Source organism: Argiope bruennichi, chromosome 9, assembly GCF_947563725.1.
Source record: "Argiope bruennichi chromosome 9, qqArgBrue1.1, whole genome shotgun sequence".
NCBI classification, from domain to species: domain Eukaryota; kingdom Metazoa; phylum Arthropoda; class Arachnida; order Araneae; family Araneidae; genus Argiope; species Argiope bruennichi.
The window spans coordinates 11,639,474-11,658,813 of record NC_079159.1 but is presented as its reverse complement, the minus strand read 5'-3'; the positions used below and the strand labels follow the sequence as shown (position 1 = coordinate 11,658,813).

Genomic DNA, 19,340 nt, shown 5'->3' with positions numbered 1-19,340 from the left:
ACAACTTACAATTTAAATCTATCATGACTAATCCAACTCGAGGCTTGGTAAGATTCGTAAAATGGAAAGCAGGTTCACATTATAAACATGATGAAACACAATCAATAATTACGTTTTAAGACGGATTGGCATTCCGAACGAAATGACTAAAACGTCTACCAATTCACCAGTTCATGAGTGCAACTTACAATTTAAATCTATCATGACTAATCCAACTCGAGGCTTGGTAAGATTCGTAAAATGGAAAGCAGGTTCACATTATAAATATGGGGAAACACAATAAAAAATTACGTTTTAAGACGGATTGGCATTCAGAACGAAACGACTAAAACGTCTACGAATTCACCAGTTCATGACCACAACTTACAATTTAAATCTAGCATGACTAATCCAACTCGGGGCTTGGTAAGATTCGTATTCGAAGCCTGACAAGTGATTTCTACGAGGAGGTCCGACCTCTGTAGGTCTGTGAGTAAAAGTTCATTTCTCACCACCTCTTGTGGTGTGATGTTGTAAGTGTCGTCTATGAGGATGTTGCCTTTCCACCACGTCAGAGAAGGCAGCGGTTCACCTAAAAAATAAAAAAATAATAATTAATTAGTTAAATTCAGATTTAAAATTACAATTTGCCGAAAGAGACAATAAAGTGCATATAGTAAGATTATGAGTTTCGAAACTTTCAGTTTTCCAATATTAAAATGAAAATTCCCAAAAATTATAATAATAGGAATTATTAAGCCATTTATTCAGTAATATTCATATAATTTGGATAAAATGTTTGCATTTCATGAACAAAAAATACTTGAGGAGATATTTGAGATTTTTTAAAAATAAACTTTCACAGTTGCGAGTTATTCTTATTAAATTGAATGTAAATGTAACCATACTAATGAAATCATTGTTGGAAGTTTCTAATCATTATCTACTATCTTCAAAATAGAGATGAGAGTTCAAATCATTTATTTCATCGATTTCTGGAATCTTCACGTCAAAACGTGAAATAAAAGGAATTTTTTTCACATGGTCGAATTTCAAAGACAATTTCTCCAGCATTTCTGGAAATTTTGGAAAAAAATTTATAAATTTGAATTAATTAAGCTAAACATTGCCTGATTAGGATTAATGTTAAAAGTCAAGAAAATCGTTACACAACACATAATATATACAGTTGCATTCATTATGTGACTTGATATTAGGTGGATTGACTCTAATTTCAAAACTAATTGATTTGTATCACATCATCATCTATTGACTGTATCAAGATTTCATCACAGAATAAAAACGTAACTTGAAAATAATAAACTGTTTAGGTATTTATTCCATTGTAGCTATGTACAAAAGAATAGAAACGTAAATTTAAAATAATGAATTAGGACGAAATCATAAACAAATGCTTAAGAATATATTCCATTGTAACTATATACCACTGAATAGAAGTGTAAATTTAAAATAATGAATTAGGACAAAACAAATTCCTTATGAACAACTCCTTATTTATTCATTCTGTTGTAGTTTTGTACCAAAATATAGAAAAGTAAATTAAAAATAATGAATTATTACAAAGTCATAAAAACAGATTAAAATCCAATCCATTGCAGCGATATACCAAAGAATAGAAATATGAATTTAAAATAAGGAAAAACTACTATACAAGTAAACAATTACTTAAAATTTCCGCAAGGAATTTATAACAAATTGAATTTCCAAACCACGAAAGATTATTGATATGAAATTTATTTTGAAACAACAACAACAACAACAAAAACGTTTTATATATCTTTATAATTCAGTTAGTTTAAAAGAAGAAAAGAAAAGGCTTATCATTAATATTAAAGGCAACAACCATTTTTTTATGTATATGTTCCGATAATCAGAAATTAGATTTTACTTTCTGTGATTTTTTTCCCCCAAAGCCTTTAGAGAATAATTTTAATTAGATTTAGGTTCCGAAGGGACGAAAAAAATGTCATTTCACAAGGCGAACCAACTGATAATAAGATAATATCTTCGTGTTCATAATTATGGTTATTAAGTTTTTATTTTAGAGTCAAAAAGCATGTGACTCACATTCGGTTTGTGCCCTTTCAACTTAATTGCTCGAAATTTATGAGATTGTTATAGATAAACCTTCGATTATGCTAATTTACTTGCTTATGCTCTGATGAAAAAAATGCAGAATTTTCCCAATACTTATTCTTTCAAAGTTAATGAAGCCCTTTCATACATAAATAATTGTTACCTGCATTTGAGCGTTCAAAATTCCCAATAATTTTAGTTAAAAAAAGATTGCATTTCTGCATTTTGCGAGATTATATTGCATTTGTTGTATTGATTTCAAAATGATTCACGCATTATGAAGAATGCGCACTTTCCCTTTCTGATCTCTATTCAAATAAGAATATTCTGCCAACAAAATTTACAGTTGCGGTAAATTTAAATTACATCATTAACAAGTAAATACAAATATAACAAGTAAATACAAACTTTAATTATTCCTAGATTAAAGTTTGTGCACAGCTAGTCTTAATGTTATATTATTAATCATACAAATAAAACCCTGCCGATTTTTTTAATAATTGCATACATATATATATATATATATATATATATATATATATATATATATATATATATATATATATATATATATATATATATATATATATATATATATATATATATATATATATATATACAAAAGTATTAGAATCAAGTTAATAGGAAAAACAAAAATCAAATAAAAATTAAACCAAAAAAATTATTAAAAAAATATTGAAAAAAGAATCCGGCCTGAAGACTTTTTCAAGGGTCACCCTCAGGCAGGGATTCAAATAAAGGGATTTTTTCTGTGAGGACATACAGACATTGTCTAATAATGATTCCTATATATATATATATATATATATATATATATATATATATATATATATACATATATTAAAATTAGTTTACATATACATGGAAAAATAAATTTGCATATAAATACATAATAGCATTTATGTTTATCTGATATACATACATCCAAATAAGATCATCATTTCGATATACAATAATAATATGAGATACACCATATTTCCAAGAGTGGCTTTCAAACAGTTAGGATTATAATTACTTTGCATTTAATGTTTTTAATTTTTTTTTGCAAACTTTCTTGGAAATTTAAAAAATTAAAATACCTCCAAATGAATAGTAAATATCCGTTGCTGAAACGTGTTTACGATTGACATATACGATATTTTGTTCTTATATGAAAGTTAATGTTTTCTATGTCATCATTAATTTTAGATTCATTCACACCGTCTGTTACTGATGCAAATCCGAAGATGACTATAAGCAAATTAATGAACATAGTGGCATGAATCATCGAGAAAAGCGTCTTGAGTGGTTCATAGCCTTGACGCATCAGAACAATAGTTACGTTGAAGCGTATAAGTATTCAATAATCCCTTTTCCATGCATTTATTCGAAATTTAATGTTTCTACTTTATTATCAATTTCATATTTGCTCTTAACACAAATCTTTTTTTTTCTCTGAAAAAAAGGAGTTCGTGTCCCAGTACATGTGACTTCTTATTCTAAAAATTAACTCGTATTAAGTAAACAAAACATATGTTACACTGCATATATAGCATATTAACGCAAAATAAACTAGAATATTTCCATGAAGATCGAGATTTTGATTATCGTATAATATCGTGAAGATATTGTATTGCCATTGTTTAATGCTACACCAACTTTTCTCACATCTAACTTATTAAACTATACCAATCTTTGCTTTAGGTTACTTCATATTTGTTAAAATTATATTTAAATAATATTTTTTAATAAAAGAAACTATAAAATACTAGGAAAAAATAAACAGTACGTTACGTTGGAGGGTCAATAAGTTCCGGAAGCGTTACAAAGCATGTAACACACCTTGTTATCTCTACATGTTCATTAAATTTTCAATTTCTACAGAAGTATATTTTTTGTTAGCAAATAAATAAAAAATAAAATAAATTTGAAGGATATCCGATGAACTCTAAAAGAAAACATTTTCTTTACTATTGTTCCCATGCAAACAAAGCTTTTTTATGCCCAAACCTTCTCAAGTTTCGAATTTTTTTTTAAGAATATTCAGTTCCTGCAGTATAGGTTTCTTTTCTTTTTGATATAGTATTTTCCTTTTCTAAGAGAAATTTCAATGAATTTCCGAATAGAAATACAATAGATTTTTCAACAATATGTTTTGAAAATGTAAGTAGGTGTTCGAAAATGGAAATGCAATTTTTCTTGAATAAATTTATTCCCTTTCCCAAAATGCATTTAGCTGTTTCTTAAATATAACTATTCAAGAATATTTTTAGTTCGGCGTCATGTTTCTTATTATTAGGTATATCAGTTTATTTTTCCACACAAGTTTACGTAGTCAATAGGTAATTCAAAGCGAATAACATTTTAAGAACATTAATATTTTATAATCTATCTATAAAATGATTCCATTTCCAAATATGGTATCTAATATGTATTCTTACCTAATTTTTCTTTATTAAATAAGGACGATTTACATATTAACAATTTATCAGAACATTATTTGAATTTCATACCACGTTCTTACACACCGAAAAAGTTTTCATATAATATTAACAGTTAAATCAAAGCTAAATCTAATCACATTATTTTATTTATGAAAAAGAATATTTCATGAATGTCTCTCTGAAAGGCTTCTTATTTCTTGTATATATGCGCCTTTCTATCAACTTAATTTTTGTTGTAAATCCGGTAAAATATATACGCAGTTTACTAAAACATTATCCCAGCATTTTTTTCAGCTTATTTGTATTCGCATTTCATGCAGACATAACTAAATTCAACAGTAAGCTATGCTATTATTATAGGAATATTGTAATGGTATATTTAATTCTTTAATAATTTATAAAATATAACACAAAATATAAATTAAATTAATGTATATAATCATTTTTGAAGTAAGTAAAAGTCAGAAAAGAAAGAATGTAATGTATTTGTGTTAAAAGATATTCAGTTCGTATCTAAACTATTTATGTTTAGATACAAACATATTTGTATCTAAACTATTTATGTTTAGATACAAACATATAAATTGTGCTGAAATTCTCTTGATCAAGCTAGTGAAGTTGGTATCCTGATGTTATAAATTAATTTTGATTAAAAATTTATAATTGACAGTTTTGCTTGAAAACTTTCTTGTTTTATTTGTGTTTAAATTATGCAATTGAAATATGCTTCGTTGCTGCTTCAAATAAATATTTTATGATGTCAAATTTTCTCCAGAGTGTCTTAGATTTATTTTTAAAAATAAATATACATTTTCGATATATATATATTTCTTTACATAACATTTTATATACTGTTAAATTTTCTTTTAGTTCAAAATTTTATTTTTGATTTATATATCTTACAATGTTTGCCTCAAAAAAATTTCAATGAATTAAATAACATTTTAAAATATTCTTGGAAAGCATAATGCTTTCTTTACTTTGTGAATCGCTTACAAAATGGCTATAAGAAAACATATTTCCTTTTGGTCCAATAATAGATTTTTTTCAAACCTTATGATTAGTATTTGAGTAAAATGACATGATAAAACAGTTTTTCAAAGGTATTAAAATTCATTTCATATACACAAATATAAAATAACTTCTTAAAAGTTAAATTCCAATTAAAAAAATAGTTGGGATTTTAAAAGCTGAATAATGTTTTCCTTCATTCACTTTAATAGGAACGAAGAGCTATCAAAACGGTAATAAATATTTAATTTGTGAATTTTTTTTATTCAATAAGTCATTTATTTGATTCCGCCTATTACATAAAACTATTTCAACAGCATTTTTTTGATTATGTATTCTATTTAACATTGGTAATTCTTTAAATATTTTTAAATCTTCAATCCAATTTTAGCTTACTAAAATAAAGGCATTAAATTCAAAGATGTTTATGTATGTGCAATGAATTCATGCCTTAAAGCAATGGAAGGGAAAATAAAAGGAGTGGTAAGTCTTTAGAATTTGTAAGCAAGCCATATCAAATGTTTGCTTTTTCTTCTCCTTTTTTGCTTTGATACGCACTTTACTTTCAGGATATACAAATGCTTTAGAAGATAACAACCTTCTTTCTTCATCAAAGCTGGGAAACTGTTAGCAGTTCATTTCTTCTTTTCGTTGTTTTGATATAAATCATTGCTTTAAATATTTATTTTCAAACTGTGGAAAATACAATTTTAATTCAACTTAAAGTGTCTAAAAATTAGAAATACTTTAATAACGTTGATGTTGAGGGTAAAGAAAAGTTAAACTACTTTTTATTATTGTTTTTTTTAAATAGTTGTGGTAATGTCTCAGTTACTTTAAGATTAGATAGATATATTTGGGCAAAATCAAGATTCCAGTTTTAAAAGGAAGGCCTAAAATTAAGGAAAGAGTTGAGTTAGCCACCATTCGTGCAGTAAAGGGTTGATGACCCTATTAAAAAAACATTTGATAGATGGTTTAAGGTTAGTAAAAATGAAGCGTTACACGATAGAACAGCGTATTAACGCAAGATTTGAATTGAATAAAGAAACACAGTTTTTTTTTCATTAAATTTTTATATTTTTATTGAATTGTAAAATACACATGATAGGGTTTTATTTGGAATAACACATAAGGCAAATGGCCTCCAAGGCGTTGTTGGCACATATGCACACTTTTGTCGAAATATTACATGACCATTTTGCATAAATGTGGCTGAATTTCGTTGATGCAACTTTGAATTTCCTCCTTGAATGCAGGCTTGCTTGTGGGCTTCTTGGCATAGACCTTTGACTTCAAATAGCCCCATAAAATATTCAATGGTTTTAAATCAAACGATCTAGGGAGCCAATTTTCAAACTTTGACTGTGGCTGTCAGACTTTCATTATTTTTGCTATATTATTCAAGAATGAAAACATGTTCTTCGAATGTGATATTTCTCCATTTTTATTAACCCTAGCTATCAGCTGTCAAATTGTTTTATAAACAGGGTTGCCAACACTTTACTCCACAAATGATGGCGATGGTTCATACCTTCTGTTAATTTTGGAACACCCTTTATAACATATTTTCTTTAATAAACTGACATTTTAACTTCTGTACTAAAATAAACTTCAGTTAACCCTAAAGAAGCATATCGATGGCTTCTAAGTACCGAGAACTTTGAGTATATATCACAGGAAAACGGTTTTCTAGTGTAAAATCTCCGAATTCAAAATATCTGTATTCAAGGTCTTTTGGCAGCTAACTACAATATTTTGAGAAGCCCTTTCGCATTTTCTTATCTTAAAAAAATATTTCCGAGGCTTTCAAGTCCTATTGTCCTTTTGAAGTCCTGGCAAGTAAGTTTTATTTCGAATTTTGAAATATATATATGCTATCAATAATTAATAATTGAATTATACGTCTTGCATAAGTCTTGAGTGTTTCAGTTTTCAAAGTACAATAATCTTCGAACCTGAAATATTTGTGGAATATGATACATAATAATTTTGTAAAAACTTTTCATTTGTATTTTGTATACTATGTTTTCATAAAAATATTTTTTTCATGCCGCATAAATACATAAATGTCTCTAGACCTCTGAAGTCTGATGCACATTCTCAAATAATTAGAAGTCACACTCATATCTGTGGGTTAAATTCTTGGAACTTTTTCCGGTCTGGAAGTATAAGAAGGAATCGGCATCATTTATTTGTATTGTAGACGCCAAACGATTTTACGTTTTATCATCTTGAAATATCGTGAAATGTTGATTTTAAGCCATCAAAATAAATGCTTTAAACTCGTTTAGACAAATTCCATTGGTTAAAGAACTATTAGTAAGAATATGAAAATTAAGTAGACAGCAAAATACTTTTTGCAATACATGAATAATTTCTTGAAACGTTTAGTTAAATTCAGTTCAATTGATTATATTTAAAAATATATCATCACATCTAAATGAAGTAAATGTTTCTTCTCGTCTGAGATTTAAATAAAATGTTCTATGAAACTAAATAACTCCAGTTTTAAATTTAAGACTCAAATTTTTCATAGAATGTTGATGGTCGTTTCTAAAAGCTATCACATTTCAATCACTTCCATATCACGAACTTCACTTTTCAAAGCATTCACTACGTATAAAACATCATTTAAAAAGTCACAAATATTCTGCTTCGATCAGAAGGTTTGGAATTTCTCTTTAAATTCTGTCAGTTAAACCCTTTTTTATATAGTATTTTTCTAAAATGTGTTCCATCAAATTCATATTTCTTCGGGAATCATTTCCATCAAATGTTCATAAATCATACAAGATGACGGTGTGAAAAAAAAGGTTTATCACTAGACTTCAGAATTTTATATGTTTATTCTCGCCAAATGTTGAGTTTTACTTTAACAAAGAAGGTAAAAAATCAGAATACTTAAAAAAATTAAGAAGAAAAATCAAATTTGATTATTTAATAAATTACTTCATAAAATTCTAAATAATTATTATTTTATTCATTTTCATGATTCAAATTATTTTATTTCAAAGAAATTGAATATACACTTTTAACAATAACAAATTAATTGTTTAGTTTAAAAATTATTTTTAACTTTAGTCTTGATTAAAATGCTTCATTCAATTCCCTTTATTGTCATACATTAAAAATATGAATATATAAAAGAATATTCTAATATCTTATTACCAATATTAGTGAATTATGCAATAAATAAGCGAAACTCAATCATTGCTTTTTCATTAAAAATATTGCATATTTTTCTACAGTAATTATAAGATAAGCAGTATGCACAAGCAATTGATAATTTTAATTTTATTGCATATTTAAAATTAATTACTCTATAATTTGTCGACATCGAATTCAAATTTCGCTTTAACTTTCATTTCGGAGTTGCAAATGTCCCCGTGTTTCAAACTTATCATAGACTACATGCGTGGAAATTAAAATGTATGTTAAACTGAATTTCGGTTAATCTGCTCACACACACACATATACAATAAAAATTCAAAAATATGAGTTAAAAAGTCCTAAAGCAATAATTATTTTACTTATTAATTTTATCATATATATTATTTACAACATAAATCCCCTGAGATTAAAGAAATAATTGTTAAAAAATCATTTCATCTAAATCTTAGTAAATTTTTCAACATTTTAATTTTTCATTAGATTTACTGTGAGAAAAGAATTTACAAAGTACTTGCAATCTGTACCTTCATATTAAAATGATTTCGCAATTGTATTTCTTAGTGATACCTTGAATTTCATGCTCTAATGGATATAATATTTCAATTGCTAACGTCAAATCAGTTGTGATGGATATTTAAAAAAAGAGATAACTTTTCTAAAATCTCTTTTGTAGAATTATTATTCCGAATGTCTTCCAATTAAACAAGTTGATCAATTCATGTTTATTTTGTGTGAGAGCAATTCTGCTGCTAAATATATTCTGTAAAAATATCTTATAACCCAAATTCCAGGTAAAAACATTAGATTCTTACTGATACCGACAAAATGAATTTTTCTTTCTTGGAAATAATAAATCTTCAAATATTTTTATATAATATGCAAAAAGCGTTTATTTTATTTTTAATATAATGCGAATAATTTTAGCAATATAATTTGAATAATATTTGTAATCTAATCCTCAAGGCATTAATTTGAATAAAAAAATTAGATAAAAAATAAATATGTATATTGCACTCTTTTAATAATATTACTTATACTATTCAAAATTAAAATTTAGGAATACAGATTTTTATATACAAATGAATTCAGTTATATCATTGAGGAAAAAAAATTCGAAAACTAATACTTTCCGATTTAGCTGACTTTAGAAGGGGTTGCAAAAATATTCTGTTTGTGAATTTTCAAATATTAGTATTTCACATTACAATAAGTATGATAATAAATTCACTACTGAATTTCACATTACAATCATTCACTACTGAATTCAAATAAAGTGAAATAATATTTAAATATTTTTAGCATGACATCCAGTGCAGGACACTTACCATCTGAAGCTTCACAAAATAATGATACTGATGAGCCTTCGTCATAAGGTCCTATGACGTCCTGCATTGTTTGACCATGTTCGTCCGTTATCACAACTTTGGGAGGCACTGCAAATACACACACATATATTATATCAGTGAATTCAATCATCAAATTTTTAAAACTAACATATTTATGAATTTTTTTATCAAAGAATGTTCTGACTGAAGAAAAAAATTGAAATTAGCGTCTGTTTTGCAAAATGTGCAAAATTTACAAATTACGTTTATTAAAAAAAGGAATAAGCGCCATCAATTTTATGATGAGTATTGTCATTGAGAAATTAGATACTTTAAGGTAAAATAAATAACAAATCAAAAATGAAAGATTTAAAAAAATGTATGTTAGAACCATATGAGAATTAAATGCAGAATTTAAGTGTGTTTTACTAGCACATGAACTGTATTAAATCAAGTTTTGCAATATTGAAATTGAGGATTAATAATTTCATCGCAAAGTTTAAATAACCAAAGATATGGCAACGAATAAAAACGAAAGATATGACTAAAAATTACATGACACTAAACGTTTATAACGATTGTGAAAAAATCAGAAAATATTAGATGAAATTATTTTAAAGTGGTATTGCACAGAGAATTGAATATAGACATGTTTTGGCTAGTTTTTTTTATCCCTATTAGATTTATGGTATGGTTTTGGCATCGAAAGGTCTCATTTACCAGATTTATTCACCAAATGTATTTAACACACTTGTATGTATATTTGACACATATTAAATTTTAAATCATTTGACAGATTTCCTTACGCGGGAGTGGCATAGTACAGTGGTGGGAAGTTAGTGTGTTCGGATATCATTTTAAGTGTCTGATCAAAGTTCTAAATAATGGCATTCATTCTATAATTTTAGAATCTCTAGAATTATAAAGAAAAGGTAATAGAAAATTTTTTTTAAAAAATACATCACCAAAATATACAACAGATTTTCAGAACTATAACATTTGAAACACTATATTTAATAATATTTCATTTTTTAAAAAAATATTTTTCTTTAATAGGCTAAAGATTTTTCAGATATTTATATCCTAATATATATGTATAAAATATTTCATAGCTATAAGCCGGTAATATGCAAAAGTGCTTAATTATTCTCATAATTGAATAAATATTATATATTTGAATTTTGAATTATGCAGGTAATATAACTAAAATTAATTTTTAATTTTCTAATTTTTAATTACAAATTATTCTAAACAATTTAATCACTTTATTTTGTTTCTTTCAATTCAATTCATAGTGAATATATATTAAGATAAAATTTTCAAACTTATTATAGATAATTAATTCTATTATGTGCATAATATATAGTTGAATTAGTTATCTTTTATCATTATATTTAATAAAATATAAACAAAACAGTAAAATAAATAGAAAGATTGAGAAGGAAAGAAATTTGAGCATGGAATGAATGTATACGAATAGCTTTGGTTCAGAACCAGAAAAAAAAATCCGATCGGTAATTAAAGATTTTAATTTGAAAAGCTTCATTTAATTTAATCTCTCTATAGAGAAAATTTGATAAAAATACTAAATTTAATTAAAAGATGTTTTAGCATTATGTTTTATTATATAACGTTGATTCAAAAATTAAATGGGGTAAATATTTTAACTTAAATTAATGATTTCATGAACACGATATTCTTGAAAACCATTTAATTATTAACTTTTAAAAATCTTAGAGATAATTAATTTTCAGAATTGGAGTGTATGCTTTAACTGAAATGTTCATTCAAACAATTCGAAGGAAAGAAATATATATAGAATAATATGCACATACGATCAAAGTAATTTATTATGTTATTGAGCGATGTTTATCTTCAAATCGCCCTCATTTAAAGTTTAAAGCAGGCAATATTGATTTTAAAGAATAATGTTTGAGAAATTCTAAGATATTACGTTTTAGTAATTAACGATTCAACGATTCTTAGTTAGTGGAAAATATTTTTATTGTTATGAGCAATTCTTTGAAATGGATTAGAAATGTATTAACCATTCTATTGTACCATGTATTTTATCAGCATTCTTAATGTACTTTATAAATTGTAGTATGTGTTTTATATCGTATATCCTATATCTTTGTTTTTAAACATTATATTTTAATTAAAAATTATCATGTGTAAGTAATAATAATTAATTTAAATCATAAATATTTAAGTTTTGTAAAGAGTTCAAATTATTGCTGCTGAATGCATCAACGGGTATCTTTGATTCATTATGTAATTTCAAATAGGTATTTTATATATTGTTAACTGTTAAATATATTTTTGAATCATATCTTAAAAGCCTTTTAACTTAAAATCCAATTAAATGAATGTAATTGACGTTTATATATGCTATGATAATTAGAAATGGAAAGCGCATGATTATATTTCTTTATGAAAATTCCATGCTATACCCGAAAAGTAATCGAATGATCATAAAAAAAAAAAAAAGTTGTAAATCATAAATCCGACCGGTAAGATTTTTTTTTTCTTTTTTTTGTGATTGAAGGTTTTTATAATGATAAGGTTAAATAGTATATTATTGATTCGAAAGTGTTTTTTTTTCTGGTTAAAATGTTCTGCAGAATGTGGCCACATGATCAGAATATATATATATATATATACACGTTGCAATAACGTAGTATACGTTGTTTTGACACTTCCCCTCGTTGTTTTGTGTTGATTCCCGTTTCCCTCTTTATGCCTTTGAGGGCGATAAGTTTTTATAAAGCTGACTTTTATTGCCCAGACAGGAGTATAGGACACAAAGCAGATGTTCATGCCAAGTTGAGTTGGCCGTCATAAGTCGTCAAATGTGACATCCTCATTAATCCTTTTCTAATAATCCTAAAAGCGAAACATTGATTCCTCAAAAGCGATAAATCGTCAGTTTTCTGCTCGTGCTTCAAAAACCTCAAACCAAAACAACATCCTATTCTGACACGATAAAAATTTAGTTCATACAATTTTGACTGACAATATACCGGTGCATCAAATTACAGTAAACTGAAATTTATCTATTAACTGATGATAAAAGTATGAATTGCATTAAAGATTGTCAAATTAAGTAGCTGGGTATTTCAAATATGGGTCAAGAGTTTTTAAGAAGTGCCTCAAATTTTCAAATTTGTAATTCAAACTATGATTTACAAGTAAACTCCACCTTAAAATATCGAAGATTTAATATTTTAAGAAAGCGAGATGAAAATTCGTTCAGATATTGAATAGTAATAAAAAATTGGATTCCCAACGGTCGTTCCAGCAATAGAAGAAACTTCGAAAATCTAAACCCTTCTATTCAAAAGAATTTTTCAAGTGAACAGCACTTAGTAAGATACAGTTTTAATAATTATTGATTCATTTCGAAAGTTGGCTTACTTTTTGGTCGTGGATTGTGTATAACATGTATTGAAAAGATAATTGTTAGTAGCAAAACGAAACAAAAGTCTTTGAAAAAATTTGAAAATATTCAGAAGCATACAATCGCCATCGGAAGGATATAATGTCTTTCTGTTTGGATCTTGATTTTTATTTGAAGCAAATGAAATCTGATACCAAAATTTCATAAAATAAATTTTTGTTGCTAATCATTGTCTTTTCGATTTTAATATGGATTCAACTCTGTTCCATTATGTATGCAATTAATATAAATTGCTAAAATCAATGAATCGCAATTTTGATGCGCTTTAATTGTGCCTCAACTGTAGAATTATAAAATCAACTGTGTTATATTCGAGCGCGTGGATCAGAAGAATTATTTGAAAAATTGTGTTCATTGATTTTAACATAATAGTTAATTATTAATAAACATTAATAATTAATTCATAAATTTATTAAAAAAAACAAATGTTTTTTTTTATTATTTTTTTTAAGCAAATCCAATGGAATTGTCCGAAAATAACAAATGCATTATGATGCATTATTCAAACTGTTTTGATATTTTTTGACTTAAATTATAAAATTTAAATTTAATTATATATTAAACCTAAATGGGGTTTGTTATTACATATATTTATTCACAAAAATTAATTTTCCATCTCAATGTATGAAGTTGCATTAAAAATATGGTATGGAGCGAATATAATAAAAAGTCAGTTATTCACCTGACTCTAGCTTAGAAAATAATACTATATAAATCAAGAATATATTTCACGATAAATTGTTTCTGGATTATATTCTATCTCAGTACGAAATTTTAATTAAATTTTTCTGTTCCTAAACATTTGAAATTCTAAACAATGCCTCAAAAGATTTTAAAAATAGAAAAAGATCTGCCTTGCATATTATTAATATTTTGTGCATTATTATTCATAAAATACTTTAGAAACTTCAGTTTATTCTGCGAATATATTATATATAAATAATTTATTCATGAAGCTATGCCTTCTGTATGTTTTAAAATTATCAGTGAAATAAAGCATTGAAAATATTCAACACTCAACATTTATTTGTCTTTGAAACCACTGAGGGATTCATGTTTGGCAATCAATAGCTGTAATTAAACTCACCCTTTTGATTTACAAAGGTTATTAATATTCATATCATCCACGTGAATAAGACATGAATATACTTCGCATTTATTAATGAGAGTTGTTTGACAGAAATTTGAAATACAACATTATGCCAGAGCGACATTTAACTCGACAGACAATGCTTTGATTAATATGATTTAAAACCTAAGGCATCTGTGTTGTGATTCAAACCGCGGAACTCTATATAGTAAACGACATAAAACAAAATTTAGATAAATACACAAATGTCATTACAATGATTTAAACATCTGAAGCGCTAACTGTGCTTTCATCAATTTCGTCGTTTTGAGGATGATCTCAAATATGAGAGGCATGCTCACAAAAAAAAAAAAAAGCTTATCAATTCAAAGCTTAACTTAATTAGCCTTATCAGATCTATAAAAGTAGTCTTGCAATGTATAAAAAAATCAGATAATTACACTACGTGACATGTGAATTTATTAATTCATTTGATTCAAAATTAAGCGTTCCAGTTTGATAGAGCGATAAGGATTAGCAAAAGAAAATGAGATGATTCAAAATTATTCCTTCAAATCTGATAGGTTAATATGAAAAAGCAAATTTAACATTTCCCATTTGGTAGAATGGCAGAGAATTATTAAATAACAAATCCAGGTAGAATGTGTAGTAGTAAACTTATGTTTATGGAGCTGGTGAGAGTAGTTTTGTCCATTCTTTATTCTTACATACAAAATATTTCAACTCCCGTTGCAAGTGACATTAGAAAAGCAGCAAGGATTGCAATTTCCTCGGGCACCTGAGTGGTTGCATGATGAAAAATAACCCAATTACTGAACACTGCAGATTTAAAAATAAACATTAGATTTATCTGCTATCGATTATTTATTTCCATTTTTAGAAGGGGGAGGTTCAAGAGAGATTTTATGTACCAGACTCATGTTGATATTGAAATTTGTAGATTGAAACTCAGTTTTTACACCTCTATCTGTGTTGTTCCAGACTTTTATGGAATTTCCATTCAATGTAAAATTTCTTCCAGTCTTTACCAGCATCAATACTGAATAATGATTGAATCATTGAACATCTGATTAACCATGTAATAATCCTGAAATCCTATATATTTTGAACTTTATCATTTGATTTAGACTTTTCAGACTTTTTTTTTTTTTTTTTTTTGATTTAACGAGAATATGTTCCTCACATAGATATAATCTTTTTAACCATGTTGTGTTACTTGAAATCATACTCTTTTCAAGTTTCAAAAAATCGAGTTTTTTAATCATCGAGTTTCAAGTAGAATCAGAAGCAATCTGTAGATTTTAAGGAACAGATTACAATGTTGTAAATATATATAACAGCACAACTTATTTTAATCCGCACTAGTAAGCTTTTAATGTGGTAATAGAATTCAAATATGTAATTTCTAGTAACGTGTTCAACACCAGATTCAGTACTCCCAATTTTTGTCACTTTCACTGAATAAAACTGAAAGTAAATTTTACCCAGATGAAGGAAACTTATTCCAGATTCGATGCTCAACCACGACACCCTAAAATTCCTACAAAATTTCAAATTATTTCTAAATTTGCATTTATAAAAAATAAAGTGGTTCAATGGTCGCATTATATGAGCTTCGAACCTGAAAGTTGCATTGTCAAGTATCAAATCTGGTGCAAGTTTTCTTCATTTGGATAAAATTTACTTACCTTTATACTGCGAAAATTGTTAAAGATTTGTGGTATTGAATCAAGTATTATTTTTTACGTCATCTAACCTCAGTGGAAGATTACGTTATAGATAGATATTTGAATTTTTTTGCGGATTGATTTGATTATTCTTTGAAAAGGAACATTTGCAGCTAGCTGTGTTTAATGTTTTATTTATTACTCATTTCTCAACATTCTTGTTTACAAGAATGTTAGATTTATTGAAATATGTGTTTATTAAGATTTAGATTTAAGTACATTAAATTATTCAGTAGTAAAAAAGTATTTGATAAGTGAGAGAGATATGACTTTTTGTCTTTTCCTTTACTTTTACTCATTTAGTTTTTACTCTGTACGCTTCCGTAATGCATATTTTGGCTTTTTTTTCTGGATGAAAAGAATGCTTGATTTCAAACTATGGATCATGGGTATTTAATTGGTTAGTTTCAATTAAAATCACTCCAGTATTTATGTACCTGAAAGTCAAAACAGCATATATATTATTTTGCAATGGATGTTATGTGTAAAGATTATAGGAAATCTATCTTATGTGACACATTAGTAACTGCTGGATCTCATTTAGACGTATACTTAGTAACGTTAACTCACATTCAATCAAAATATTTCACGATCTACTCATCTGCGGGTCAAAGTTGCCTACCTATTATTTTGAGACGGATGTAGTGTATGAAGGTCCTGGAACGCCTGAGGTCCACCCTACATTTGTAGTCCCCCTGGTCGGACTTCCGAATGGGGAAGATTTTGAGCAGGGGCGGGTGGACGCTGATGTCGAAATAAGCTCTGCCCTCCATCTCGGAGCTGGGGAAGTGGCGCGCCTTCTTTAGCGCCACTTTGCGGATGTCGAGGGTGTAGATGGGATTGGGGAGGTCCTCCCGGTACCACAGGATGAGAGAAGCGGCGTCATCTGCCAGTGGGGTGGAGATGTTGCAGGGCAGAGCGGCCAGCTCTCCTGACACTGCTAGGAACTCCGGCCGACCTGAAAGATAAAGTAAATGATGTAACTACAGGATTTTTCGTTTCTTTTTTTGATGAAATCGACATTTGAAATAAAAAAATAAGTCTATTGTTAAATTTGGTACAAAAATGTATATGTCTAGGTAATTTATTGGGTTGTGACACATTTGCAATTATTCTTCAGAGGGTACACTGCACATTTTACCAAATTAATGAATATTTATCAATATAAAGTTTAATTTTTATCTATAATATTTTTTTTTCCATTTTGTTTTATGAAAGGTTTTGATGATTAACTTTGTACCTTAGATTCAGCCATGAAAGAGATAAATGCACCTGTTCATAACTTCCAATATACTCAATATACCAATTTGAAGGCAGTTAACAACTTCTTATAGATTTATCAAATATTGGTAAAATACAGGCGGAACAAAATCTTATGTCCACGATATACTGGTTTTAGAATTTAAATATTACTACCGAATTTAAATGCAATATAATGCAATGTATGCAATGCAATATAAGATATAATATGAAATTCCACCGCATGTAATAAACCCTAAACTGGCTACTCCGACCCACTGGAAGGCACACGGAAAAATCTGAATGACTGCATTACCTCAACAGCAACACTGGCGGAATAGTGGTTGGGTCCCAAGAGCAATCACCGTCCGTGGTACAACCCTTCCCTAGGGAAGTACGTCCCGTCATCGATGGGAGAAATCAGACCCCTATCTTTTTGTGTATTCAGCAGGTGGCGAGAACCAACCACCACTCCGGAAGCTTCTCATTCTAAATTACGATGTCCCCCCCCTGTCGGTCGAGTGCATGCTTTAAGAGTGATTTCAATGTATGATACAAAATGAAGTTTCAGCGCATTTTCAGATAAAACTAAAATTTCCATTGAAACGTCATGACTTTTCACAATTTTATTAGTATAATTATTATTTAAATCTGTGGAATACAATAGAGTTACATATTTTTAAGTGAAATAATGAATAAATTTCAATTCAAACAAAATGATATTAATTTTACTTCGGAATCATCTACTGCGATTCTGAGAGTTTCTCAACAATATAATATTTATAAGAATCAGTAATCTGCTTTTGAATAATCAGTCTTTTTATATAAAGAAGATGAGACAGTCGGTACAAATTTTTTAATAGTGTTTTATTCAATTTATATCATCAACAGCTCCATATTAATTTTACAATGATACCAACATGGTTAATTTTATGAAGAAAATTTGGTTTTCTGCATCAAAAATGTTTGATAACCTGGTGTTTCCTAACATTTTAAAAAATCCTTTTTTATGATAATACATATGATTTCTCATAAGAAATACATCTTCACAAGAAAAAATTGATTCTATTGGGGAAAAAAATGACTCGTTTTTCATTCTTATGAAATAGTGTGAAAAAATACTAAAGCTGTTAGAAAAAGAAAGTGACATGGGTTCAAAAACTAAAATAATTCTATTTCTGTACAAGACATGAGTTAGAAGCATCCATATTTATAATGAATGTCAAGGAACTTATTGCATTCTACTTTAAAGCAATTCATATGTTCTAATTTATAAATTATATTCCAGATGGTAAATTTTTAAAATATGTATTATTTTCTCTCTTTTTAAATGATCATATTTTTTCAATGATTTGTCCAAAGAATTACCATATTAGCATTCAGATGACCGGTGCAGACCAGTGACCGATGACCATGAATGGTACTTATGAATACTAAATTTAGTTACAAAGTAGTCAACATTTTCTAATGTCATCTTTATTCAAGAGGAATCACCTGCCTTTGGAATATAGCCATTGCAACCACGTCATCTTCATGATGCCTTTCACAACTCGCTTATTTATCTGACTTCATCACATTCACATATTCATTATGCTTCCAAGAAGAATTACGTTACAAAGAATTACGAAAATGAAAAAAAAGTTGTGGCTACAAAAGATATCCAAAAGCAATTGTTGTGGTTTCTTGGCTAAGTTCTGTATCACAGAGTAATCAAAAGTGCATTATTGGAGATCTTTCTTTTACCTGACAACCAGGATAGGAAGAATATGGCAACTTCTTTCAATATATATATAT

The 19,340-nt window shown here is 27.5% G+C and overlaps 1 protein-coding gene across 1 annotated transcript in view; it reads right to left on the bottom strand.

The window, feature by feature from the left end:
• The window catches only part of LOC129985171 (hemicentin-1-like), a 515,751-nt gene that overhangs the window by 171,788 nt on the left and 324,623 nt on the right, over nt 1-19,340 (bottom strand). Inside the window, exons 2-4 of the mRNA XM_056095097.1 lie at nt 16,930-17,265; nt 10,031-10,138; nt 368-571 (exon numbers count right to left, since the gene is read on the bottom strand). Of these exons, the coding sequence (XP_055951072.1) occupies nt 368-571; nt 10,031-10,138; nt 16,930-17,265 (648 nt within the window). The remainder of the gene's footprint in view (nt 1-367; nt 572-10,030; nt 10,139-16,929; nt 17,266-19,340) is intronic.